This window comes from Paraphaeosphaeria sporulosa (assembly GCF_001642045.1).
Source record: "Paraphaeosphaeria sporulosa strain AP3s5-JAC2a unplaced genomic scaffold CC84scaffold_4, whole genome shotgun sequence".
NCBI lineage: Eukaryota > Fungi > Ascomycota > Dothideomycetes > Pleosporales > Didymosphaeriaceae > Paraphaeosphaeria > Paraphaeosphaeria sporulosa.
The window spans coordinates 1069619-1095268 of NW_017253363.1; the positions used below are offsets into that span (position 1 = coordinate 1069619).

The window sequence follows — 25650 nt, forward strand, 5'->3', positions numbered from 1 at the left end:
CTTACCTTCGAGTCGCGCTTCCAACACGCAAACGATGTGAAGATGGCCTTTCGACTTGAAGGCAAAGAGGATGCCGGACGCAAGTCTTCTCCAAAGGCTACGGACTGGACCTTCAAGTACCGCGAAGGTACTAAGCACAGCTGGATGGAGCAGCCCATGCTCACGGAGCCAGATGTCAATGTCAATAATTGGGGACGCTTTTGGAATCCGCTCAAGGCCCCTAGCCCTAAAGCTCTTCAAGACGTGGAGGTCGACTACAGCTCTGGGGCGAGGTTCAACAACAAGACGAATTATGAAAATGTTTTTATTAATTGGAAGAGTAATCATCGTCGTAACTACGACCATGACGATGATTACGCTACCATCCCCTACCTGGAGGACTGGGAGATGAAGTGCGCTTTGGAGGGCAATTGGGCCGGGCTCTCTCATATGCTGCCTGTTCCGAGGAAGAAGCATCCGGTGCAGCAGTCAGGAGAGAGAAAGTTCCAGGATATGAGACCGCTTAAAGATTGGACGGGGGAGTGGTACCTCGCCAAGAACGTGTTTCGGCTGAAGCAGAAGCACGATGAGTGGAAGAAGGCGAAGATGGAAGGGTATATAGAGGCCATGGCCCTGCATGAAGAGTGTGATGATGTTGCAGAGCGCTTTGAAGAGGAGGTCGAGGCAGCCGATGCTCTGGTGGCTATCGCGGGCGGGACCATTGTTTCTTCCACCGACAGCGATGCAACCTTGACCGCAAGTCCGACTCCCAGCCCGGCTCCCATGCCGAAGAAGCACAAGCGGGCCGCGAGAAAAGCAGACATAGCCCCGATAGCTCAGAGCAACGGCGATGAGCTTCGTCGTGGGAAGCGGGCGAGGAAGGCGACGGTCCCTTTCGGCTCACGTAAGGAACGCCTCTCACCAATCGGGAACCGCAGCACCATCGCAGCGCCTGCTCCGAACGACAACACTTCCAACGTCGTCGCGCCTGCTCCCAGCACCGCCACCACTACCCTTGAGGTGCCTTCTCCAAACGACGAGCCAGAGGAGCCGTCCTTTGTCGTCATCCCACGGTGCCCCCGCTTGGTCATCAAATTCGGGGAAAAGCCGGTCCTCCGCCTAGTCCCATCTTCCGAATTATGCCCCACAACCAGCAGTACTTCAAGACAATGCTGAATTCAAACTCCCCTGCGCAATTCACCGACGCGCAGCGCTCTCAGCAAGCCCGCGGGAAGTCCTATGCAACCAAGGCCGCGGGCGAGCCCTACGAAGCACGCGCGAAGCGCGAGCAGGCGGCGCAGATTCTCGAGAGCGTGGAGTTGCTAGTATGGCATTCGAATGCACGGAACGAGGTTCGTTGATCTTATTTGTTTTGCATTTTCTTTACTTTGGCGGCATTTGGCGTTTACATGTCTGCATCACCAGCTCTTTCAGCGTAGCATTGATCACGCGTGCAGAGCAGCTATGGGAAGACTTCACTTTCTGCGCAAGCACGCATTGTATCCGCGCGCATCGTCACGTCCTGAATTCCACACGCGTTATACCCCGGCATCAGCACGCCTCAGGCATCTCCGCTTTGATTCATACCATAGCATAGATTCATCAACAACATTTCACATACGCCCTGTTCTATCTCACGCCCCGTGGCCTTCCAACTATATAATAATCTAACAACCCCTAGAGCGTCGCCCAAACCCGCCAGCACTTCCAGAATATTATGCTCGGTCTCCCCAAAGGCGAGCCCGTGCACAGCAAGGGGAAGGATCCGCATAGGTAGAGCCTCTGGAATTCTGAGGATAGAGCGGGAATCTATGGTCGTCGCCGTCCAGTGGTGGCACGGGAGGACACGCGTGAGGAGTATGACGATGGTGACGGTGAGGAGATGTGAGATTTGGGATGGTGGTGGCATGATGCGCTTTGTGGGTCTTGGATGACGTTCAAGCGATATGGGAGGCTATTGAGCCCTGGACTGTATTGATACCCTACTATTTGGTAGCCCGACTTGAATTTCTACCCCTTTCGATTCTATACTATTCGCTATCCTCATGTGCGAGTGAATGCAGTCCGGTGAGAAGCTAGACCATTCGCGTTTCTGTCGATCCCAATAGTGCGCTTGGGAGGAGCTTAGTACCCACCAACCTGGAGAGGCATATTCACGTGACATCAGATGAGCCTTTACATTTATGTAAGCAGATCCGGGCAGGATCAACATCAACTCAGCATCTCGTCGAGCACCGGCACCACAGTACTCGTGCACCACAACGTGTAAGGCGCTGAAATTGCGCGAATAAGCTTTATTCATAGTCGGAAATTCATTCGAGCTGTCTAGGAGAAATGCTATGAATGGGGAAGGTGGCAGTGGACAATCAGTCGGCGAGGACGACGTCGACGAGTGACACTTGCGCACATCTGATGCATCGAGCGAGCAGAGGCATATAATAGGTCAGAAGAATGTTCAGAGCATGCGACAAGTCCGTTGCGCAGTACCATTCTGGGTCTGCCTGAGGCCGCCCATGCTCGAGCCCCAAGCGACCATCAAGTGCACTGCAACTCCAGAAGTCATGCAAATCCATGTCTTTCGCGGTAAAACTGGTCTTTCTGACTGCAGCGTGATCAGAACAGTCGCTCGAGACATATGCAGACGCCCTCGGGTCCGCGTACAGGACAAATAGGAGCCCTGGTGCGGCAGGGTGCGAGGTGGGCTTGGCGGGCCCGACCACACATATAGCTGCGCGCGCCCTCCCACGTCCCCCTCACTCTTACTCCCCACTCCTACTCTCACTCGCACCAGTCCAGCACATCCAGCCGCGCCATTACCCCTGGTCGGTTCCAACACGATTCCGATATATCTTGAGACTCGGCCCTTGACGTCGTTATATCTTGCTGTTGCTGTCGTCCTGCTGCCGTGCTCTGAGCCATGTCCTCGCCGTCGTCGTACGCTAGGCAGAGACACACAACGTACTTTCCATCTGCAAGGCATCCGTCAGTGTATCGACAGACCGATTATCAGAATGGAAAAGCCATCCAGGTTGTTGAGTCTCGTCGGCGCGCACCCGTGACCTCTATGTCAATGTCCGCCCAAGAGGTCCACGCTCTTGCACCACTATCACCGAAGAATCAAACCTCATCGTCTTCACGAAGTCATAAAATCTCTTCTCAACAATCTCAACATCAATCCACATCCACTCCTTCACTGCCTAACCAATACGGTCACGTGACGCCAAGGTCTTCACCGAAGACCAAGGCCAGAAGTCAGGTCGTCATCGTGCAGGGATCTGTCTCAGTCGCGGTCGACTTTAGAAAGAGGGACGTCGCCATTGGTCTAGCGACTCCACCGCCAACACCAAGGATTGCACGGCTACCAACGCCAGAGCTGGAGGATCTTGACGAAAGACCGTTGTGCAATTGCTGCACGGGTGCGCAGATCGTGAAGTACTGCGCACGCTGCGGCTGCGAGTTGGATAGTTGGAGGGGCTGATGCTAGTTCTTCTGCGTTTCTTTGGCCTTCATGCCAGAGAACCCTCTTGGCTTGGTGTTTTTTTTGCTGGCGTTTGGGATCTGAGAATACGCCAATATGGTGTACGATAGCGTTGTGCTTGATATGGATTGTTAGAGCAATATTCTGGACATGAGGTTAGCCTGAGGTCTTCTGGGGTGGTGTTGAAACTGGAGGCTGCAAAGTAGAAATCACGCATACCACATTCGTCCCAGGTCCATCAGACGTGTCGCTGCTATCGCTCGTACCATGCTGCTTAGGTTTTAAGACGAGCTACTCTTGCGGGCGTTCGCTCTCCACGACGAAATATTTTCCTTGCTTTCGCTCCGCCGAGCCAAGTACATCCCAACTCTCTACATCCGAGGCATCTACAGGTGTAGTAGCCCTCTGTATGCGCTTGTAGTGCTTGCCGATGACCTTCTCCTTCGCGAGAGCATCCTTCAGCGTCTCGAGTGTGACGGTCTGCTCCACTTCGGCAGCAGCAGTCTCGTTCCGTATCGCTCTCAGAGGCTTCACGCCTGTCGTATCGACCTGCTGTATCTTGCCCACAAAGTGAAGCTGGTCTGCAAGCGTCGACAACATCTTTTCCTCGTCTTCTTGAGAGTTGGGAAGCGGCAGGGCGGAGAGACGAAGGAGGTGGTGGAGCTGCTGCGAGGAGATTTCCGGGGCGTTAGGCGCTTTGTTTGCGGGAGGGAGCAACGACTCAACGGACCAAGTCGGGTCGGATTCAAGAGCAATTTGGATATCTTCAAAGCCCATCGACGCCGATGCAGACGGGAGGCTGTCATTCGCGTTTGGTGCTTGCGCGATTCCGGAGATGGTGCGGAGAGGCACTACTGGTCGCGGGACATGTCGCGGTATGCTTCGCGAGAAGAGAAGAGCGCGTCGCAGGATCATCTTGAAGACTGACCCCCTTCGGTAGAGGCACGAATGTCAAGTTCGAAGCTCCAGCCTTCACTCGTGGAGACGTGAAGTCGAGGACCCGCTTTACCCAATCAGGCCGCCGAGGCTTCCGCCGCCATCAGCCCGCCGCACGGGCCCTCCAACGAGCGTCATCTTCGACGTGATGCGACAGTCACCTGTCTCTACCACACTCCAGCGCTGGCGCCCAATCCCCGAGATAACGCCAGAACTCACTCACCTGCATTCAAAAGACCCTTCTGATCCCAGAACCACTAGAAATCATTCCATATGGCTGGCGATCCGCGAGCACTGCTACGACAGGTGGGGGAGCTCTGAAACACCGCCACAATGCTAGATAACAGGACTGATAACAGAGTAGGCAGAACAGAGCCTCTCGAAGGCGGGCGGAGGATTCAGTTTCTTTGGCGGGCGGCAAGAGAAGTGTATGGCCATTGCCGAAAGAGAAAGACGTGCACGAGGCTGACTGGGGTGATAGATGAGGCAGCAGCTGATCAGTTCATCGCTGCAGCGAACGCTTTCAGAATGCAGAAAATGGGTAAGAAAGACGATGGAAACTCGACATCTACACTTCTGTGTAACAGACGGCCGGGATTATGTGCTAGACTCTGACGCACCATCTAGGCAAGGAGGCCGGCGAAGCATTCGAGAAAGCGGCGCAAGTCCAGAAGCAGAACTTGAACGAGCCCGACGACGAAGCGAACACACTCACCGAGGCCTTTAGTACGCTGAAGCCTTTGATTGAAAGGGTCACGTGAGGCTGACGTTGAGCAGAGGCGTACCGGAAAGACGACCCTGAGGCGGCAGCACGGTGTCTCGACAGAGCCATTGCACACTACTGCAGCAAAGGCAACTTCCGCCGCGCAGCAACCCACAAGCAGAACCTGGGCGAGCTTTTCGAAGTTGAGCTAGGCGACAATGCGCGTGCGGCTGCGGCATACGAGGAGGCTGCCGGCTGGTACGAGTCTGTACGTCCACAATAGTGCATCGATGTGCGTGGACCAATTAACTGACGATTTTGTAGGACAATGCTGAAGTAAATAATCCCAGTCCTCTGATGACCCTTTTCCCCGCTCCCCAGAGTATATCTAACATAAATATCTCTAAACAGGCCCTCTCCAACAAGCTCTGGCTTAAAACCGCCGACCTCGTCGCTCTCGAAGGGAAAGATTACTACCACGCCATCAGTCTCTACGAAAAGGTAGCGAAGTCGTCCATCAACAACAACCTTATGCGCTGGTCCGTCAAGGAGTATTTGCTCAAAGCGGGTATTTGCCAGCTGTGCACTGGCGACGAGGTTGGCGCGGCGACTGCGTTCGAGAGGTATCGTGAGCTTGACCCTAGCTTTACTCAGCAGAGGGAGCACCAGCTGTTGGTGGATCTGCTGCAGGCGGTCAAGGACGGGGACCAGGAGGTGTTCGCTGATAAATTGTTCCAGTATGACCAGCTCAGCAAGCTAGACAAGTGGAAGACGACCTTGCTCTTGCGGATTAAGAGCGCTGTTGAGAGCAAGGAGGAGGACTTCTCTTAGGTGCTTTGACCGACGTTCAGCGGGAGATATCATTGGACTGGGAAACTTGGGGTTGACTGCCGGCATTGTGCATGCCAGCCCAGGCTGTTGACGGGAAAAGCTGACATATTTATGTAGATCCGCTTCCTATCTATATATCATGATACTGACCAACACCTCTATTCGTTACAACTTAAGTTTGGCTCTTCGCCCTGTACACTCAACCACTTGGGCACATACTTCCTCTACCGGCACACCCTCCACTTCCTTCTTACCCCTGCAACTCAAATTTTCCCTCCTAAACACCAATACATCCATAACCTCGCCCATGTTCATCCCCGTCCCAACCTCTCTCACATGCTCCACGATTCCACACGCCCCCACCTCAACCACATGCACCGCCACGCTTGGCCTACTCGCATACATTGCGCGCCAAATGCCCCCCTCAACCTCCCTTAGATGCTCTTCGCCCCTGCACCGCTCGACCACAGGGAGGTGCAGACACGGCCCCGCATACGAACTGCCCAAACACGCCCACTTGAGGTCACGACCTCTGCAGCGCTCGGCCCGCTCGAGAGTGGGGAGGACGGTGCTGGCTGTGAAGCAGGACAGCGGGAAGGTAGTGTCGGAGGCCTCGTCCTCGCTGGCTTCGAAGTTGAAATACCCGAGCGCGGCCGCAGTCTCGGCTTCCCCGCGGCGCCGTAGGCGCTTGAACTGGGTCTGCATGAAAGGTGGGAACATTCTCTCAAGTAGCGGGTTCATTTCGACTCCTCCTGTGGGCTGGTGGGACTGGGAGGGTGTAGTAGCATCGAGGAACAGCGCGCGACGCAAGGCCCGCGCGGAGAGGATGGTCGCATTTGCGGTGCGGTTTATGAGGCGTGCGCGGAGGAGCGTTATGGGGGAGACGTCTGTGAAGAGAAGGATCTGTTCCAGGAGTTCGGGAATGGAAAAGACTGCTTCTTGCGGGGTTCGCGAGTGTTCGTGCATGATGAGTTTGTATGGGATGGATGAGGTAGAGTGGCGAGGGGGAGGGCTCATATTTGACACTGCCTTATACGAATTATCTTGTTCATGTGACACGGCACGGCATTGTGTATCTGACCCAAGGAGATCCTCGACGGAATTAATCGCTGGTGGGATGGTGAGGCTGATAATCTATAATCAGCCCATTCTACTTACTCTGGTCTAGATTCTCTCAGCTCATCTCTTGCCGTTTTGAGCTGCGTCGGATTCCAACATCCTCTCAATAGTCTAGTGTCTTTTCCCCTAACGTTCCTTGGTTACCGAGCTGAGTTTATGCATATTTTCGGCGTTGCTCGTATGCACCCTGGTCCCCGGTCCGGACGAGAGGGTTGCCCGAACCCGAGCATAGACCGCACTACCCATTTTCATATGGTGGAGGATGGGAATTCTGGATAGGGTATGGTTGTTATATGTATTCTTACTTTCAAACAGTGACTGTGTTACGAAAAACGCCAGCGCTCGTAGGATTACATGGGACAGGATTGACTGTCCGAAGCGTAAGTATCTCGAGGATATAGATCCCAGCAACTGCCAGAGCACTGAGCGATCAGCGCAAGTCTGATACAGCTGTGATAGCTAAATGTTGAAGAGAGTGGAGATGGCCACGTCTGGCGCTGATGGCGTATGACTAGGCTCTGCGATAGACTTGACTTTAGCAATGCCGCAAACCATCAGTTCTCGTGGATGGCTCTGCCAGACAACCATGAGCATTTTGCCACCACTATGTCGTCGATTGTCCCAAAGCATAGTATCAACGATTTAATTTTGGAAATGTAGCTGAAAGGAAATCATTGTTCTAAGATGGAAGCTTGCAACACCCCGTGTGAAATATGTGAGATGGCTAGCTAGTCCATACATTGCGTCAGTGAGATTTTGTATTGGAAATATCCATCGGAACACAGCCATCGCGTCTAAAGAACGAGGCCCTGCCCTGCAGCAACGTATTCGCGATTCTCTCCATACCCAGGTATTTTCAGCCGTCCCTGCCTATCCCAGGAGAGGAAAGGTGCAGGGATCAAACTTGTTCCGGGCAGTCCGCCAAGCGCTCGCTTAGCTCCATCTAGCTCCACGCACAGCGAAAACCTCCCAGGCCTAACTTCACTTTCAATCGACAACCCCACGCCGACACGACAACCGTTGCACTCAGAAGGCTCGACATTAGGTATGTTTTCAATCACTCGCACGTTTCGACAGCTCGCCCTCTCGATGTCTCGATCGATTCCACCCTGCGCACCTCGCCGGCCCGACCACACGCGACCCTGCACAGAAAAACACCACAACCTCCGACAATCTCTGTACAATGCATAGTAGCAGGCGGTCACGAGGCGCGTCAGTGGACGATCATTGGGGGAGACTGGGCGAGCTCGCTGCGCTGGAACACAATTTTGGACCGCTGGCTAACTTTCTCGTCAGCACTTCTGAACAACCGCAATCATGGGGTATCTACTCTCCGCATTCATGCCAACGCCACACGCTGACCGCTCCCAGTATCTCTCGCGACTCCCGTCACAAGCGCTCCGCGTCCGGTGCGAAGCGCGCATACTACCGCAAGAAGAGGTATGCATAAACCGATCGCTTCTAAAGTCATGTCTAACATGGCTGCAGGGCTTTCGAGAAGGGTCGCCAGCCTGCCAACACCCGTATTGGCGCTAAGCGTATCCATCTTGTCCGCACCCGCGGCGGAAACCGCAAGTTCCGTGCTCTGCGTCTCGACTCCGGCAACTTCTCGTGGGGCTCTGAGGGCGTCGCTAAGAAGACCCGTGTGATCGGTGTCGTCTACCACCCTTCCAACAACGAGCTTGTCCGCACCAACACCCTCACCAAGTCCGCCATCGTTCAGATCGATGCCGCTCCCTTCCGACAATGGTTCGAGGCCCACTACGGCCAGGCCCTTGGCCGAAGGCGCCAGGCCAAGGCCGGCGAGAAGGAGGAGGAGAAGAAGTCAAACAGCGTTCAGAAGAAGCAGGCCGATCGCTTCAAGGCCTCCGGCAAGGTTGAGAACGCTCTTGAGAAGCAGTTCGAGGCTGGTCGTGTCTTCGCCGCTGTGTCGTCGCGCCCCGGCCAGAGCGGCCGCTGCGACGGCTACATCCTCGAGGGCGAGGAGCTTGCTTTCTACCAGCGTCTCCTCAGGAAGTAGAGGATTGTCTTTGGGGATTATTCGGTGCATCGGTCCGGTCAAAATGGTTTTACGTATCTGGTCTGCATAGTGCTCCGAATGGATATGGCATGAGATGCCGCTTCTAGATACCACGAGCTTATGAATCATGGGTTCTTCAATTCAAGTGACGTGCCAGCTGCCGGCTACGGTGATCTTCAATTCTATCATCGAGTATCGCATTCCTAACCACACGTCCCATCATTTCATGGTGATAAACCACGTGAGAGTTTTTTTCATAAGGCACATTCGCGCTTTCTAGGCAGATTTTGTTTTATTGGACTTTGATAGTGGAGATTAGTTTCCGCAATTTTTGTAGGGTTCTGGGACCACACCCAGCTCTTTCCCAAATGATCACCGACCGCCCGCCTTAGACATGATCCTAGATGCTGGATGCACTGACACAATCGAAAATAGTCTTCCGCTGTATCAATGCCACATGTCCATGTCACCTTTACCCCAGCTAGCTATCCATCCACCTGTCAATACTAGTGATGATGCGTAAATTCGAGCAAGTGATATAACTGCGCCATGTCATACATTCCATGAGGCTACGTGCGAGTAATTCCAGGACTTGTGTCGTTGCGTGGCTAGTATGCTAGCAATGCTGAATCCCAGACTCAGGAAAAGCTGAGTGTGATCAATATTTGTAGGGCTACAGACGATATCAGTACATTCGACATCTGTCCCTCAGTACAGCTCGCAAGCAAACGATCTTGCTTCACCTCCACATGACAGACTCAACACTCGCACTCTTAGTGACAAGAGATCATAGCTTAAGTTACATACTTTACTCTCTTCACCTTCACTTGCCCCGTAGAGATATATAGCGCAATCGACGCTCACTCTCTTCACACTCCCCTGCAACGCCAGCTACTTCGTCGCCGGACCCAACCCCTCTGCAGCATCTTTTGGGTGCCTCCGTCGAGTAACATGATTCCGTCAACGAGCAGACCGCAGACGCCTCCTCCGGCCGGAGGACCCGAGCAAAGCCAGCTCACTCCGCCTTCAACCGCCGGCAGGCTACCCGCTACACTTCAGAAGAGGGGCGCCAATTCTGCCGGTCAGCTCCTGACTCCTCCATCCACAGTTGATGCGCGCAAGACTGTGAGATTCCTCGAGCAGCGCGGATCACCAACGGCGAACAAACGCCACCGCTTCGACCACAAGAGCAAGGATGAGCACGCACTGGCCGAGTATGCCGAGCTGGACGACCTCAGCGATCTCAGCGATGTCTCCATCTCGGACGAATCTCCAACTTCTTCGGCTCCGGCTTCGCCCAACGACTCTCCCGCCTGCCTCGAGCCTCGTACCCCAGTCTCCCGTGAGGAGGTATTCGTCGAGATCGACGATGATGCACTGAGCGATGCGGAAGCCCTCTTCTCAAAATCGTCGTTCCCTTTCATGAAACTTCCACTCTCGATCCGGAAGCGCATCTACATCCACCTCCTCACCGTGCCGGGTCTAATCTGCGTCCGGCAGAACCACACGTCCTACCACAACGAGGAGAAGGCTTTTCTCTACGCCGAGGAACGCCAGCTACTCCCAGGCATCGCGTACGCACTGCCGCAGCTCGTGGTCGGAGGCTTCAAGACGAGGTTCGCACGGCTGGGAGGGAATGTTGGGGTGCTGAGGGTGTGTAAGGAGGTTGCGCGGGAGGCGAGGCGTGTGCTGTGAGTCGAATCCTTCCTTTCATTGCCCCCAAGAGGGATGGAGGATGAGTGGAATACATGGTATTGACAGTGCTCAGGTACGGCTCCAATACCTTCGAAATCATCTGCCCAGCCCTCGAACGCTCTCCTCCGCCCGACTTCAAGATCCCGCTCTTCCCACGCGGCTGCGCGCGTCGAGTGCGCCATCTCAGCATCCGCGTGCGCGCTTTGTATGCGCTTCGTTGGCTTCTTGCCGGAGGCTACGCCTCCCTCAAAGATGCGTATGACAACCTGGAACAACTAGATGTCGTTTTTGAGATGGAGGATGGCGTCAAAGGAGCTGCGAAGGGGCTGGGAAAGAGGGAGGGCGATGAGTGGGCTGCTTACGGTAAGCTACTCTTCTTGGAATCAACGTGGTGTAGGTGGTAGCGTTTGTTCATTCGCTGACGGAGGATAAGTCACACGCCTGCACACGCACCTCGTCACTACGCTCTTTGAATCCCCGCACCAGAACCAACACCGTCTCCCCACTTGGATCCACCTGCGTGTCCTCTTCGATGGCGATGCCTACGACGACCGCGCTGAGCCTGATCCCTACGATATCAGCATCGCCTTCGATGGAGGTCCTGGAAATGCGAGTCCGACGGATATTGGCGAGGAGCGGTTGAGGAGGTACCACTTGAAGCGGGGACTGGCGGAGGCGTTTGAGATGTGCAAGAGGGGTGGGCGCTGAGGGGCCGTGTAGTCGAAGGGATTGTGATTCTGCGGCGGCCTGAGGAAAAAAAGGACTGGAGCAGTGGTATGTGAAGTAACGCGACTTCCGCATATACTCTTCGATTCGACATCTCCCGCAAGATTGGAGGGTACACCAGACGTTGCAACGATCACGTTTGGCTGCGCAATGATAAGTCTTGCGAGCACACGCCCGTGATATGCTCAAATCTTACAAGTATTGGTTAACCTAGCCTTGCGACTAAGTCTGGCAGCTCAGCGTCATTGTTCCATATAAGAACCCACGATGGATTGAATAAGCGCTCAATGGACAAAGTAGATCAGATTTTGCGCACAATGCCTTGTCTAGCTAGAATACACGTTTCCACTCTTCCACCCTCCTGCCACACCAGCAATGCCATGCATTTTATTTACAAAGTGTCCTTGAGCAGCTTGTTCATCCTAGCCATCTTGGCGGAGACGGAGAGATCGATGGTGCGGTCGCCGATCTCGACGATGAGCCCGCCGCGGATGTCTGGGTTGACCTTGGGCACGACCTTGAGCTTCTGGCCCGATGAGACGTACGACGACTTTGAGACTGCGGATTCGAGGCGGGACAGCGTGCGGTTGTCAAGAGGCGCCGCGGAGGTGACGGTCAGCTCGACCTCGCCGCGGTAGGCGCTCATGAGCTGGCCGAACTTGTCGACGACGCCCTCAAGCGCGCCGAGCCGGTTGTTCTGGGCCAAGGTGTCGAGCAGGTTCTTGACGATGCCGTCCTTGTCGTTGCCGAGGTGCTTCTGGAGCTCGGCGACGATCTGCTGCTTGTCGGAGACGGAGAGCGTGGGCGCGGTCAGGATGGTGGCGAGCTTGGCGTCCTTCTTGAAAACGGCAGCGAGGCTGTCGAGCGACTTGGCGGCGCTGTCGAGCGCGTTGGTCTTCGCTGCCGCGGTGTACTAGACGCAGGGCAAAAATTGTTAGCCAAGCTGGCAGAGCAGCCATTGTGACCTCGGGAGTGCGATTGCGGCCACCTGCAGGGCCAATTGACCGCCAGGCGGCCCGCGGGAGACGTACCAGGGCGGAGGCATATGTGCCGTCGATGCCAAAGAGGGCGACGGGGGGCTTGTTTGCGGCGCCGGTGCTGGGGGCAGCAGCGGCCGCGTAGGCGCGGGTTGCGACGACGCGGGCGGCGATTTGGGGGCGCGGGGCGGCGATGCGCGCGGCGCTGGTGAGGGCCCGGCTGGAGAACATGGTGAGAGGGTGAGCGGAGATGGCGGGCTGATGCGGGTGGGAGCTCGAGATGGTCGTGGTGGTGCTGGAGAGAGGACTTTCCGGGCTCGGCGAGTGGCGCTAGGGCCGATGCGGGATGGGGCGGTCTGAGCTTCGTGCTTGGACCTGGATGAGCATCATCCACGTCGTCCACAGTTTCATGCAAACTCACAGAAGAGTAATTGGACTGCGTGAACCTTACCTTACAGCACCACCGGCAGTGAACAAAGGTTTTGCTGAGTTCCTCGGCTCCGTCCAACCCAGGAGGTCGCATGCAACTCACTATCTCGAACAGTGATCGCAAATTTGATATCCGTCTTACAACACAACGGAAACGGATATTGAGCACTGTGTGTAAAAGATTTTGGACTGTTTCTATAAGAAAACCTTGAGCCATGCTACCCATGCTACCCATGCTGAAATGCCAGACTCCAATGCCGCCAACGAAATGCTTCGCCGAATGAAGACATGGAAGACTGACCCATATCCCCGACCCAGAATGTCAATACATACTGCAAGTCAGAAATCGAGAGAGATCGCACCATGGTAACAATCCCAAAAACCTCGGACCGACCTCCCCAGAACATACCGCACTGACCCCGACAGCTTCCACACCGTACATTCCTCAGAGACACCCCCCGCATATTCATCACCAACTCAATCATCATATCATCTGAATACGTCCAAGACCCATCTTCACAAACACCGCAGCAGAGTCACTTTCCTAATTTCAAACCAGCATGCAGGGCACGTATGATGCCGCTTGTGCTCATACATTCTATCCAACTCATCCCCGACGCAGTAACAACAGACGATATGAGCGCAGGAAGTGAGATTTGGATTATTGGATGGCTGTTTGCAGAAAATGCAGCGGGCGTTCTGGAGCGATCTCGGGGAGGGAGGGGCAACGATGGAAGCGCTCCGACTTGCGAGCTTTGGCGGAGACGATGCGACGACGGTTGAGTCTCGTGGATTGACGAGCGAGGGGTTGCAGGCAGGGTTAGCGACGTCAGGGTTGTCTGACTCAGAGCTCGGAACTCCAGTGAGGCTGAAAGAGTCGGCGCGGCGGCGGCGATCAGGTCTGCGATTGTTCGCTACCGGGTCCTGATCTGCAGATATTGAGATCGTCGACTTGGAGCCCAAGTCATCATCAAACCTTTCCGTCTTGTTATTGCCGGCCGATGACTCGGTCTGTCGCTTGATTTCGTTATGATATGTTCCCATTGAGTCCTGCATTTGATGTGCGAAGGTCGCCGGTAGTTCTTGCTCCTGCCATCGTTACGACTGCGACTCAAGGCTCTTGTGGCAAGAGCGACTAGCAGTTGCACATCTACTAGAAGCCTCTTCTTTAATTGTGAACTGCATTCTCTCATATGTATCATCCACGCTTGCTACAATTTCGTTGTGGAGTTTATGGGCCGATGTAGTGATTTGGGGTCACATGTAGCTTTCGTTGCCTTACCCTCTTTCTCAACAGGCAAAGCAGTCACGGTGGCTCTCACCACCGCTATTGGGGAACCAGCATCTTGGAAATGAGCGTCGAATTCGTCTTTTGGGGTGACCTTGGTTTCTTTAACGGCGCTCTTCATACGATGCTTCTCCTTCAAAGCGAGCAATGCACCGGCATCTACGCATTCCACATATTCCCATTTGTTGTCCCTCTACGATTTGTAAGTGTCCACTCATGTCATAGCAGCTCTGATTGAACATATCACTTCGACTGGAAAGTGCAGAAGCGTAACATCTAGTCTTGGAAGATTCTCTACCTCGAACCTGACGGGGTCCGGATTCTTTACATGCCAAGCCTCCGGTTTGTCAAAGAAATCTCAGTGGTAAGCACCCTTTTTAAATCCACTAGTAGCACGCGTCTGGCGAAGATGTCGTGACGTCTTCAACCTCTTCTTCACTATCAGGGGAGTAGCTGGAGGTTCGCTGGGATCGTCGAGCATGGTTCCTCTTTGTAGAGGGTGTTGCCTTCTTCCCACGTCTGGTCTTTGGGACCGAAATACTGTGTGAATCGCAGCTGAGATGGCGCTGGCGCTTCCTAAAGGTCGGTCTGACACTCGGAACGTGGGAAAGCGGATAGGGATGATCGCCACCTTTCTTCCGCATTTGATTTATCAGAGGCTCTGAATCCTGGACTTAGTGTAAGCATGCGCACCGTCAGTAATTAACGTTGAGTAGTACGTGCTGCCCAGACTAGGGAACAGGCCTGTAATCTAGTGTTATAGAGGATTGCTTTGCGAGTCACTTACAGAAGTATCAGAGTATCCCTGATCGTGTTGGACAGGCATGCTACCATAATGCAACAAGTTATCAGGTCTGTTAGCATTGCGATCGATATGAACTTCCAAGGAACTGTTCTCATCGCGGTCGTTAGAAGCTGCTTCGCAGACAGCCTTTGATGAAATTTCAGTGCGCGTAGTCAAATCTTGCCTGGAAAGCACTGCCTGTTCCACATATCCCTCATCTTCTTGTATCGAGTGGCCGCCTCTCACAGACTGAATTGATGCAACATCGCGCGGATGATATTGCCGCATATCGCTTCGAGTTGGATGTGGATTCTGTTGCCGTTGGACCGAGTATGAGTGTAAGAAAGGTTGAGTGAATATGTGCGATTTTTCCGGCAAGGTTTTGTATCGCACTTCTGGCGATACGGAAGAAAGGGGTGATCGCGGGGGCAAATTGGTCGGCTATTGTTGTGGTGAGCAATGAACAATATCCTAAATTCCACAAGAACAGCACAAGCTTACATTTGGATAGTCTCCCGCACGATATAACGCACGTGGGCCATATGAGTAAGATGCATCACGACGTTGGACGACGGTATCGGACTGGGGCGTCGAAATCGAAGAGTTTAGGATGCACGGCAGACTCAAATCGCTCAGAGTCTCGGTAGTCCGACCGTATTGGGTCTCGACCCTCTCTCGATCAAGCTGTTTGATGGCGAACCAAATATAATCCTTCTGTAGCGGCTCGCAAATATTGGAGACGAGTTGTTGCCTGTGACGTTCAGTTCGGGCTGACAGGAGTCGTTTCTGGAAATCGCATAGATTGGGCACGCGGGCAGCGAGAGCGGCGAGCTGCGTGATGATGACATGGTATTCTGGATCCAGTGAACTCAGAGGTGAGGAATGCCGCAAGCTCACGTCTGAAGGGTTTTCACCTCTTCTTGGTGCCGACGAGTCGGAGCTGGCACCTCACACGTTGCCAGACATGGCAGCGAGGTGTAGGAGACTGATCCAGGATGATGGTGTCTGGGGGACGAGCAAGGAAAGACCAGATCGTGGCTTGGTGATGTATAGTAACCCCAGCGTCTGAGCAAGCTGACGAGGCGTGATGCTATCTGCAGCAATGCAGCAGCCCGCGGAAACGGTAGTTGTGCTTTCTTTGCTGTTGCTTTTTCTTGAGATGAGGGGTAGTGTCTCGATGGAAAAATAGAGCAAAAGGTTTAAAATGTTGTGTGCTGCGGGTAACCTTCTGAACTTTGATTACCTACAGCACGTTGGCCAACAAAGAGAGCAAGCACACTTCACCCAGAGACCCGCACCTTCCATAAATAGTCTTCAACCCGGAAAATGGGCTGTTAGTCTATTATTGTAGCTTACAGTACTTGCGACCGTGCTGTACCTGCCACTTGCACAGCCAGACCTCGAACACCATGCTCACAAAACCCGCGATACATATCCCGCCCGAGTCGCTTACACTAGTTGCTCCCAGACTGAACTCGCGGTCTTCCTTGGGCACGTTGTCCGTAATCTCTGCAAATGTCGAGACATAGACTAGACCACCCAGGAGCCCTTCCCAGAAGATGATCACGCACACTACGTAGAAGTTAGGGAGGAAATCGAACATTGCTGCACGCGACGTCAGATCAAGATGGCCTCGGAGTCTTCGCAATGGAGAGGTACTTACCGTGTGATGTCAGTAGCACCAAATTCGCAACCTGTAAAAAGGATGGAAAGTAGAGGTGGTGAATTCTGATGAAAGGCGTCGAAGATCGTGAGATGAAGACGCCCACTTGGTAGATGGCGCCATATGTGGAGTAAAATGACCGATATTCGTCGAAGGGACTGGATGATAGCGGGAAAAGCAGAGTTGGCGCGACACCCTGGTTGATGGTGTACTCTGCGATGTATACAAGCAGTAGCGGCAACATACTTGAGAAAGATGCATTAGCTTAGTCACCTCGCTACTCAAGGTACCACATACTAAGGAAAGAATAGGCCTCTCGCACGTCGGAGGTTGGCCTTGAAACCTAGCAAGGTCGATGGCAGTCCGTTACTTCTAGCTGAGGCGAAGCTGCGACCAGAGGCTGAGTGCATGGAGGATGCTAGCAGGCTGGAGTTCTCGGGATGAGACTCCAGCTCGTCATTTTCATCAAGCGTATCATCGTCCTCGACAGCTTCATAGCCTGCTTGGTGGCTTGGCGATGCTCGAAGAGGTCCCAGGGGAAGTATAACGAAAAAGCTGACGAGCATGATCACCGGCAAGAAGGAAAATGCAAGCAAGGCGTTTCGAGGAGAAATCTGCAGGCTTGTTGTAAGGACAGCATAGGCTCCAGCACCAACGAGACCGGCTCTGCGTAAGGAAAACAACGGATTAGTCTGAGAACAGTTTGACGTGAACAAGGTGATTCCACGATGGGCATTGAGAGTGCTTACCCTCCAGTACCGCTGCCCCAGCTTGCAAGAGCAAAATGTCCATAGTAATGCGTCAAGCCTAGAAAACTGAGCTCTCCTCCTCCGCTGCTCAGACTGGCTAGCATGACGCCACACATCTTGATCGTGATGGTTTTAGCATCTTGAAGCTGCGGTGTAAGCGCAATCACGAGCATCCCACATGCTGACAGGGCGCAGAATATAAGTATCCGGAGGTTGTAGGGTATCTTGTGGATGAAGTAGGGCGCGCACAGCTTAGTGAGGAACGATGGGATCACATCTGCGAGGAGGACAACGCCTTTGGGCACATTGGGGCCTACGAGATCGAGTGCAGAAGAGAGAATGATGACATAGAGGACCTGGGGGTGAAGAGATTAGTGACAGCTGTTCAAGGAGTCTTCAGTGCTAGCTTTTCGCGTGGGCAGCATTGTTGCGCTGCCGACGGTAGGCCTGGACATGCGACGGACTTGGACATGGCCTATGACATACGTTGTTGATCAAGCCTGCATGTCGTAATAAGCATCACTACGAGATTTTCGTCTGCGACCACATCAAACGTACCAAAGAGCCAGAAGGCAGCACACACACGGGGATCAGCACCGTGGAAGACGGCCTTGATGCGGGCCCAATACAGCTCCCTCGAGGTAGAGCCAGGCATCGGGAGAGGCATGGGCAGAGTGGCAGACGGGCGCTGTCCTCATGCGATATACGTGCAGCCGCCTACAGGTGCGCGCGTGAGGTGCGAGGCGTGACGGTTGACGGCGATAGGCAGGCTGCAAGCGCACGGACGCGGATAGATCGGTGAAGTCGGGGCACCGGGACCTGCATTGATCCAGGATGAGGCTGATCGGAAGCGTGCCGCGCACACTGTTCGGGACGAAAAGGCGGTGGGCCCCAAACAAAGGGTGCGTGTAGGGAACCCCGGCTGCAACAGCACATCATCTGCAGGGCGCGACACAGACAGCATCCGCGCGCCGTCTGGCACGCAGAGTAGACAGCACCCTATCGCACACTCGCTCCGCCTCTGCGTCGAGTGCAGTGCGTCACCTGGGCTTTGTTCGAGCAGCTGGCCCGGCGGGATCGAGCCGCCCGCGCGTGTGGAATTGCGGGGAGCGGTGGCCACTACCGCGACGCTATGACCCAAATGCAATGCACGCTGCAGCTGTGGGTTCTCGTCGCCTCGTCGCCTCGTCGCTCTGGTTTCCTCCCAGGAGAGACGGACGTCCCGTTGGCACCGCGCCAGTTTCTGCCACCACCATGACCGCCGCATACCTCTGTTTATACCACTAGTTCACCGCCTGTTGAGCATCCTCCCCCCCGAGCACTCGAGCAGCTGCCGGCCCACAAACCTCGACCATGGACGCTCGCCAGACGCACCCGAGCCCGTACGCTCACATGCACAACCCAAACCACAACCCGAACCAGTCAAACCACCACCAGCCGCCGCCGCAGGCTCCTCGCGGGGGCTATCCTCCGGCCTCGCAGCCGCAGCCGCCCGTCCATATTCCCTTCGCCGCCGACCCGTATGCCTCCGCTCGCCGCGACCCGTTCTACCCTCCTGCGAACACACAAGATGCCCGCCGCGGCAGCTACGGGGCGCTGGGCCCTGACAACGCGCCACCGGGCGAAAGACAGATGGGATGGGGCAATTCAGGTACGACGCGCCTCTCCTTGTGGACTCTGCGCTTTGGGGCAACACGCGAGCCAGAGCTCAGCGGTCTTGGACGGTGCCGCCCGGTCTCAGAGGCATTCTGCACAAGTCGCGTGGCCGCGAGACCGGCGACGCGGCAGCGCTACAGCGCACCTGCGATGCTACTGCGCCGTGCAGCTGCGTCGTGAGCTGCAGTGCGAACCGAGCGGCAGGACGTGCAGTACTCGTCCATGGCTGTGGCGCTGCAGGCCGCGCTCCTCAAGGCTGCCTGTCTTGGAGCTGGCGATGCGCAAAAAACACTCATGCATCATTGCTGGCACGCTAAGCGAAACCCCCCTGCTCGACTGCTCGTCCCCTAACCGCATCGGACCTACTCTGACGATCACTTAGCGCGTCCTCACAATGCGGTCGAAGCCTCCCAGCTGCACAGCGGCCCTCCTCCACCGCCGTCAATGAGCTCCTCGCACGGTACGCCAAACCAGTCGTATCCCTATGATGCGTCGCGCAGACGCTCCCTAGGCGGCGCGAGCCCCCCGTCCCGCTATGGAGGTGAGACTGCACATCACCTTGTTTGCTTGTACTCGACACCAGCTAACCCTCGGCAGGCCCATCGCATGAACCACCGCCTCCACCGCCATCCTTTGCGCGACCGCACATGCCCCCTCCGTCGTCGCCCCAGCAGCAGCTTCAGCAACACAATCATGCGTCGCAGTCCCAACGCGCGCCATACGCTTCGGCTTTTGGTGGAAACCGGGAGCTTCCTGGGCTAGGCCAGGCGCATCACCGACCAGGGAGCAGCATGTCCATCTCGTCCCTCATCGGGGGCGGTGAGACCGGTGCGCCCCACCAAGCGTCACAATCACACCCGTCACCTCCTACAAACGCGCCATCCACCAGCAGTCACAGCATGCAACCCCCTTCGCCAAGGCGTGGCCCTTCGTCGGGACCTAGACCAGACTTGCCGGCCTTCCGTCGCCATCCATCCCCAGAGAGACACCCGTACAGCAATAGCGCCCCGCGAGCTCCCGAGGGGCACACTTACTCCGCTGGCTCACCCTCTCGGGCGTACAACCACGCTCAAGGGTCCCCTGATCAGGGCCGCTCCACCCTCCCGCATTCATCGCAGCCCTACAAACCAATGGTCTTCCAAGCGCAGCGCCCCTATCCATCTCCTTTGAGCGATCTACATGCAAGGGACCAACGGCAGGCTGCCGCAAGCGTTCCGCCTCGACCTAACAGTCAGCCAAGTGGCCCTGGGCTTCCGGAACAGGAAAGCAGGGCAAGCTACGATATCTTTGGGCAGAGACGTCCGCCAAATGGGCCACCTGAAGAGAGGCGCCGGACATTAGGAGAGAGTCATCATTCACGACCCAGTGCTTCAGAGCTTGGACTCGGCGGTGCCTCAGAGTCTGCATCGGACCGCGACCGTCCGTCCACCGTTCAGCCAGTTTCGCAATCCGCTTTTGGGCCTCCCAATGTGTCCCGAGGGGCAATTGGACCACAGCCCCCGCGCAGTTTGTGGCGTCATCCTCTACCAGAAGAACCCACCCGAGAACCTGAACCGCGAAGGGAGGAGCCACATGGAATCTTCCGCGGCTACGGTGGCTATTCGGCACCACCACAAGGCCCATCACCTTACGGTGGTCCTGGCCCTGAAGACATGGTTCGAGGACGAAGTCTGGACCACTTGAGCCATCGAGTTGTGGAACAGTACCACGCGCCTCCAACCTCTGATCCTACGTCGACCGACCGACACAAGTCGGAGCAATTATCTCGTTCCTTATCCTCTGGAGGCCGCTATATGTACGATCAAAACAGGCCATTCTTGGCGTTTGGACCTGACGCCAACCGCCGCACCGGTCGAGCGTCTCCGCTTCCACAAGCCGTGCAGGGCGCACAAGCACAGCCGCTCTCAGTCGGAAAGGACCCACACGTTAAGAGTGAATTCGGGCGAATGTTTTCGGGCCTCGGTGGCTTGGGAAGTTCAACGCCATCGAGAGGCAGTCCGATGCCGCAAGGTGCACATGACTCGCTTCCTCCTGGGACAGATATCAATGAACATCTCCGTCTTCAGCGAGTTAGCTCGCAAAATGGACGGAAGCCGAAACGTGTCAAGGATGAGGAGGTCTTTGACGAAGACGACAACGATGGACGGAACACGCCCCTTGGCATGCGAGGCAACAAGCGCAACAAGCACTCTCATCATCACCATCACCACGCGCATGCTCACCAGTAAGTGTTTAGTAATGCTGTTGGAAGATGTCAGCTGACCAACCAGTAGCCATCACCACCACCATAAGGGAGACGAAGAAGGCCTACCAGCGACTAACGGAAACTCCAACGGCCCTCCTCACCACCACCACCATTACCACGGAGCACCACACCACCACCATCACGCTCCAAGACCTTTCCAGCCGTCTGTACCGTCACCCCCTCCACCTCTGAAAGTTCACAACATACAACCCATCCTGGACGAGGCCGCACAAAATCCCCGCAAGCATCTAGGAAGCCAGCTCTATGCCACAACGACCGAATTACCTAAACCTAACTCCTCTTTGGACGATCAATTTGGCTATGCTTCAAGGCCAAAAGAATTACCACGCTTCTCCATCAACCCCATCAATTGCACATATACCATCCGAGTCCCTCGCTTCTACTTGAAGCCGCGACAAAGGCAACAGATTGTGCTGCAGCGTCATCTATGGGGCGCACGTGTTTATCGTGACGATTCGGACCCAATAGCTGCTGCGATCCACTCTGGATGGATTCGTGGCGAATGGGACGAGACGGTGGACGTGAAGATGTTGGATTCCCGACTGTCCCAGGCAAACGATCCGAGCGACGCCCAAGACACGCTGGAACAGATTCCGGCAGCTCCCATTATACCACCTGCTGATATGGATCTGCAAATCGAGCTTTTGATACTCCCTAAGCTTGAGGAATTTGCAGGGACGACTGAATACGGCATCACCAGCCGCAAGAGCTCCAATCACGACGGGCTGAGTTTCACAATCAACAAGATCCGCTGGGTGGACGAAGGCCTGGGAGGCCGTGGACAGGAAAGGACAGCAGCGGCATTGAAAAGGCGCTTAGATGCAAGCGCTGCACTCTTGTCGTTGAAGAGTGGTGGAGACGACGCGTTCAGAGCGGTGAATGGCATGACGAAGTTGTCCGCTTGAACCGATGACTTTGCTGTCGGCTCATAATTTGAAAGGTAATGTAGGCGAGTGATTCAGACTTTGGCTATGCGGGCTTGGATTTGCGTTCTCATTCTCCATGGCAGCGTTTGTTTTGGTAGTGCTATATACCCATACCCACCGTTTCACGACCACGGCCGCATTGCGCAACATACACCTTTCAAAGGTAGATAATATTAGGCAGCTAAGAGGACAAATGACAACAGTGTCTGGCAGCTTGCGTGATGCTCTGACGTGACAACAAAACGGTAGGGATTGCGGTTAGCTTAGCAATTCAAACGGTGCTTTCCCATGTGGTGCACTGATAAGGCATCGCCAGGTTGTAACAGCCGAAGTCGCGCTCGGCGCATCGAGCAAGCGCGACTCCCTCCACTGCTTCCTTCCGTAAACGTAGCCCTCCTTTCGTCTAGCAGATTGCAGACACAGCAATCGCATTTGCAGCTCGTGTAGTTCCTTGTTGCACAATCGCTGGCCTTGCACTGAGCATCGTCACCCCCACCACCCCGCAGGCCGTAATCGCCCGGCGGAGATACAGCGAGCGCAAGCACCGACAGCTGTTCAAAGTCTGTTCGCGGAGGGCAGCAAAATGGCACGGGTCAGAAACTACTCCATCTCGACGGTAAGTGCACTTGATTCATCTACTCGCCCTGGTGTTTGCGATGGACCCGCGGCGCTCGAGACGAAGGCCTGGTCTGGCCTCCATACGGACCCGGCAATCGGCGAGAAGAGGCACCAGGACGCTGGCTGTGTGGCTGCAACGACACGACGACCAGGAAAACGCCGGCTCAACGCAATTTACGGCAATAGAGGGACGTCACGAAGGCACACGAGCACACGAGCGCGCAGAACCTTCGGGCCCGCGCCGCCCCGTCTGGTTCATTGCGCCATTTTGCAGCTCTAGCTCATGGAATCCTCTGCATCGTCAGCATCTAGCTAGGTTTGGCTGTTCCTGAGCTGCCAGATCCGCCCACCCGCAAGCTGCACCCATACCGAGCAACTGGCACGCTCCCGACAAACGAACCAACACGCGCCCGCCGGTTGACGACGCACTGCAATTGCTGTAGTCTTCTGACACGCCGTCCTGGCCTACTCGGATGCTCTAATACAAAGCGCGGTCCAAATGCGGGGAATCTTCAAACCTAAGCTTCACATTCTCTCGCTTCTCGAAAGCCGACCCCATCTCGTCACAGCCCTGCGACCTCACTCCCCTCCCTGCCACACCCGTCCCAACACTCGATAAACGCCCAAGTACCTTGCCTCGTCCATTGACGATATCCATATTCCGCCACGCCTCCCATACCCGCTGCCGCAGCTCGGAACGCCTTGGCCGAGTTCCGACCCGCAGTTCTCGTCGATCCCTTGCCCGCCGTCGCCGTAAAAGCTACAGCGCTCCCACAAGGTCTGCCAGAGGTCGGGATTCTTTTTGCGCACCATGACGGGGACCAATGGCGTATACGCGCCTAACATGCGCGCTGTGCCGGCAGGAGAATTTGTGAAACCGAGCAGAAAGACTAACGGAGCTGGTGTGCAGGCCGAGGACACGCGGATATGCGTCGTCATGGTGGGACTACCCGCGAGGGGAAAGAGTTTGATTGCACAAAAGGGTAATATTGACATGTCCGCGGTAGGAAAGTCGCGCTGACGTTCCCCCGTGTAGTGGTCCGTTACCTCCATTGGCTTTCTATCAAAGCCAAGACGTTCAATGTTGGCCAATACCGCCGTACCGCCACGCCGAACCCGTCCGCCGAGTTCTTCGACACTTCGAACCCAGAAGGAGAGCGCTTGCGCAAAGCCGCCGCCCAAGCTGCCGTCGACGACATGTGCAAGTGGTTTGCTGAGGGGCGGGGTCTAATCGCGATCCTTGACGCGACAAACTCCACCAAGAGTCGCCGCCGTTGGATCCAGGAGCGCTGCTCCCAGGAGAACATCGAGACTCTGTTCGTCGAATCAAAATGCGATGATGAGGACTTGATCATGAGCAACATATTGGAAGTCAAGACTACGTCACCAGACTACGTCGGGCAAGATCCTGAAGAAGCCGCGGCTGATTTCCGCAACCGCATTCGGAATTATGAGAAGGTGTACGAGACAATTGACGAAGACGAGCGGGATCTCACGTATGTCAAGTTGATCGACGTCGGCAAGCAGGTCATTATCAATCAGATCCAGGACTACCTCCAAAGTCGAGTAGTGTATTACTTGATGAACCTCCACATCAAACCTCGCTCGATTTGGCTTTCAAGGGTAGCTATGCTTGTCGTTGATATAACTAATTCGTGCTAACCTCTGCAGCACGGTGAATCCAAATACAACTTAACCGGCCAGATTGGCGGAGACGCCGACCTTTCCGACCGCGGTGATGCGTACGCGCACGCTCTGCCTGGCCTCGTTGCGAAGTCCGTCGGAGATGGGCGCAGGTTAACAGTGTGGACGTCGACCTTGAAACGCACCATCCAGACCGCGCGATTCCTGACTTTCGAGAAGCTGGAATGGAAGGCACTTGACGAACTCGATTCCGGCGTGTGCGACGGCCTCACATACGCTGAGATAGAACAAAAATACCCGGAAGATTTTGCGCAGCGCGACGAGGACAAGTACAACTATCGATATCTAGGCGGCGAATCATATCGCGATGTCGTCATACGCCTGGAGCCCATCATCATGGAACTGGAGCGCAGCGAGAACATCTTGATCGTCACGCACCAAGCCATCCTCCGATGCATCTACGCCTATTTCATGAACGTGCCGCAAGAGCAGAGCCCCTGGATGGAGGTCCCGCTGCACACGCTGATTAAGCTCACGCCGAAGGCGTACTCGACGCAGGAAGAAAGACTCAAGGCGGACATCCCGGCAGTCAGCACATGGAGAGGTAAGGGTACAAAGGCCGAGCATCAGGAGGTCGATGGCAGCGCGCCGAGCCCTATTATTGCGCCGGGCAAGGCGGGCTAATACCTGATCTCGTGGTGCGGCGCCGCTTCCTTGTGTCGCCCGCGCTTACTCTCTCTCGCCAGCGCCTGCGGCAAAGGCATCGAAGGCGAAAACGGCAGTAACGGGGCGGGAGCGGCACAGGTGACGAGGGTGGCGGTGCCAAGCGGGCGGGTTTCTGCTTGGCAGATGAGAGAGAGAGAGAGAGAGTGTGTGTGTGTGTGAGCAAAAGCGCTTGGCGTTTGGCGGCATTAGTTGGAAGTTGACTTTGTCTTTGGCATGGAGGCTATCTGTCTCGGATTATCTTATTGGCTCGACTTACGATTATGACTGGCATCAAATGAATTCTTTGAGCATGAGCATTGGATTGGGTATATGGATCTGGCATGAGGAGTGGGAGATGTGCGCATGGGAATGGGTGATATAGAATAGACATGGATGGGGCATGGTAGCTTCCATGGGATAGGAAAATGGAATGGGATATTTGCATCTTGAGCTCGATC

The 25650-nt window shown here is 55.2% G+C and overlaps 11 protein-coding genes across 11 annotated transcripts; 8 read left to right on the forward strand and 3 right to left on the reverse strand.

Moving 5' to 3' along the window:
* Nucleotides 1-944: 944 nt before the first annotated feature.
* Nucleotides 945-1997, forward strand: CC84DRAFT_1163223 (uncharacterized protein). Its single transcript, XM_018178207.1, has 2 exons — nt 945-1331; nt 1661-1997. Exons 1-2 carry the CDS (start codon nt 1119-1121, stop codon nt 1754-1756), a joined length of 309 nt encoding a protein of 102 aa, XP_018037305.1. The 5' UTR covers nt 945-1118; the 3' UTR covers nt 1757-1997.
* A 777-nt stretch (nt 1998-2774) lies between these two features.
* Nucleotides 2775-3631, forward strand: CC84DRAFT_631194 (uncharacterized protein). Its single transcript, XM_018186948.1, has one exon. It carries the CDS (start codon nt 2897-2899, stop codon nt 3455-3457), a length of 561 nt encoding a protein of 186 aa, XP_018037306.1. The 5' UTR covers nt 2775-2896; the 3' UTR covers nt 3458-3631.
* Nucleotides 3566-4848, reverse strand: CC84DRAFT_631255 (uncharacterized protein). Its single transcript, XM_018186949.1, has 2 exons — nt 3677-4848; nt 3566-3601 (listed from the first exon to the last, which is right to left on the reverse strand). The coding sequence occupies exon 1, from the start codon at nt 4370-4372 to the stop codon at nt 3749-3751; it is 624 nt and encodes a 207-aa protein (XP_018037307.1). The 5' UTR covers nt 4373-4848; the 3' UTR covers nt 3566-3601; nt 3677-3748.
* Nucleotides 4335-5953, forward strand: CC84DRAFT_1163225 (alpha-soluble NSF attachment protein). The gene is made up of 7 exons (XM_018178208.1): nt 4335-4699; nt 4758-4821; nt 4875-4934; nt 5021-5119; nt 5171-5364; nt 5421-5432; nt 5508-5953. The coding sequence occupies exons 1-7, from the start codon at nt 4667-4669 to the stop codon at nt 5925-5927; spliced, it is 882 nt and encodes a 293-aa protein (XP_018037308.1). The 5' UTR covers nt 4335-4666; the 3' UTR covers nt 5928-5953.
* Nucleotides 5750-7023, forward strand: CC84DRAFT_1241846 (uncharacterized protein; the record flags this gene model as incomplete). The annotated part of the gene is made up of 1 exon (XM_018184067.1): nt 5750-7023. A coding segment is annotated over exon 1 (957 nt), but the record flags the coding sequence as incomplete, so codon positions are not given.
* Nucleotides 7024-8031: 1008 nt separating this feature from the next.
* Nucleotides 8032-9267, forward strand: CC84DRAFT_1163226 (40S ribosomal protein S8-A). Its single transcript, XM_018178209.1, has 3 exons — nt 8032-8368; nt 8418-8486; nt 8535-9267. The coding sequence occupies exons 1-3, from the start codon at nt 8364-8366 to the stop codon at nt 9064-9066; spliced, it is 606 nt and encodes a 201-aa protein (XP_018037310.1). The 5' UTR covers nt 8032-8363; the 3' UTR covers nt 9067-9267.
* Nucleotides 9268-10467: 1200 nt separating this feature from the next.
* Nucleotides 10468-11307, forward strand: CC84DRAFT_1062284 (uncharacterized protein; the record flags this gene model as incomplete). The annotated part of the gene is made up of 3 exons (XM_018173596.1): nt 10468-10757; nt 10835-11124; nt 11195-11307. Coding segments are annotated over 3 exons (693 nt in total), but the record flags the coding sequence as incomplete, so codon positions are not given.
* Nucleotides 11308-11878: 571 nt separating this feature from the next.
* On the reverse strand, nt 11879-12695 carry CC84DRAFT_1186060 (OSCP-domain-containing protein; the record flags this gene model as incomplete). Its single annotated transcript, XM_018180837.1, has 2 exons — nt 11879-12400; nt 12519-12695. 2 exons carry the CDS (start codon nt 12693-12695, stop codon nt 11879-11881), a joined length of 699 nt encoding a protein of 232 aa, XP_018037312.1.
* Nucleotides 12696-16275: 3580 nt separating this feature from the next.
* On the reverse strand, nt 16276-18279 carry CC84DRAFT_1116939 (batten's disease protein Cln3). The gene is made up of 6 exons (XM_018175474.1): nt 17936-18279; nt 17864-17877; nt 17378-17733; nt 16926-17294; nt 16629-16873; nt 16276-16570 (listed from the first exon to the last, which is right to left on the reverse strand). Exons 1-6 carry the CDS (start codon nt 18042-18044, stop codon nt 16308-16310), a joined length of 1356 nt encoding a protein of 451 aa, XP_018037313.1. The 5' UTR covers nt 18045-18279; the 3' UTR covers nt 16276-16307.
* Nucleotides 18280-18572: 293 nt separating this feature from the next.
* CC84DRAFT_1195321 (Rxt3-domain-containing protein) lies at nt 18573-22204 on the forward strand (the record flags this gene model as incomplete). The annotated part of the gene is made up of 4 exons (XM_018181400.1): nt 18573-19028; nt 19416-19574; nt 19631-21257; nt 21304-22204. Exons 1-4 carry the CDS (start codon nt 18731-18733, stop codon nt 22202-22204), a joined length of 2985 nt encoding a protein of 994 aa, XP_018037314.1. The 5' UTR covers nt 18573-18730.
* Nucleotides 22205-23272: 1068 nt separating this feature from the next.
* CC84DRAFT_1241850 (fructose-2,6-bisphosphatase-like protein) lies at nt 23273-25171 on the forward strand (the record flags this gene model as incomplete). The annotated part of the gene is made up of 3 exons (XM_018184068.1): nt 23273-23826; nt 23880-24466; nt 24515-25171. The coding sequence occupies exons 1-3, from the start codon at nt 23655-23657 to the stop codon at nt 25169-25171; spliced, it is 1416 nt and encodes a 471-aa protein (XP_018037315.1). The 5' UTR covers nt 23273-23654.
* Between the last annotated feature and the right edge of the window lie 479 nt (nt 25172-25650).

Bases quoted from the DNA above. Each gene is read 5' to 3' on its own strand.
- CC84DRAFT_1163226 (XM_018178209.1), top strand. The intron at 8,487-8,534 runs GTATGCATAAAC...ACATGGCTGCAG, and splicing joins GCATACTACCGCAAGAAGAG to GGCTTTCGAGAAGGGTCGCC.
- CC84DRAFT_1116939 (XM_018175474.1), bottom strand. From the start codon at position 18,044: ATGCCTCTCCCGATGCCTGGCTCTACCTCGAGGGAGCTGTATTGGGCC. The intron at 17,295-17,377 runs GTAAGCACTCTC...TTCCTTACGCAG, and splicing joins TGGGGCAGCGGTACTGGAGG to AGCCGGTCTCGTTGGTGCTG. The intron at 16,571-16,628 runs GTAAGTACCTCT...CGTCGCGTGCAG, and splicing joins GGTGCTACTGACATCACACG to CAATGTTCGATTTCCTCCCT.
- CC84DRAFT_631194 (XM_018186948.1), top strand. From the start codon at position 2,897: ATGTCCTCGCCGTCGTCGTACGCTAGGCAGAGACACACAACGTACTTT.
- CC84DRAFT_631255 (XM_018186949.1), bottom strand. From the start codon at position 4,372: ATGATCCTGCGACGCGCTCTTCTCTTCTCGCGAAGCATACCGCGACAT.
- CC84DRAFT_1163223 (XM_018178207.1), top strand. From the start codon at position 1,119: ATGCCCCACAACCAGCAGTACTTCAAGACAATGCTGAATTCAAACTCC. The intron at 1,332-1,660 runs GTTCGTTGATCT...AACAACCCCTAG, and splicing joins ATTCGAATGCACGGAACGAG to AGCGTCGCCCAAACCCGCCA.
- CC84DRAFT_1163225 (XM_018178208.1), top strand. From the start codon at position 4,667: ATGGCTGGCGATCCGCGAGCACTGCTACGACAG. The intron at 4,822-4,874 runs GTATGGCCATTG...CTGGGGTGATAG, and splicing joins TGGCGGGCGGCAAGAGAAGT to ATGAGGCAGCAGCTGATCAG. The intron at 5,120-5,170 runs GTACGCTGAAGC...GACGTTGAGCAG, and splicing joins CACACTCACCGAGGCCTTTA to AGGCGTACCGGAAAGACGAC.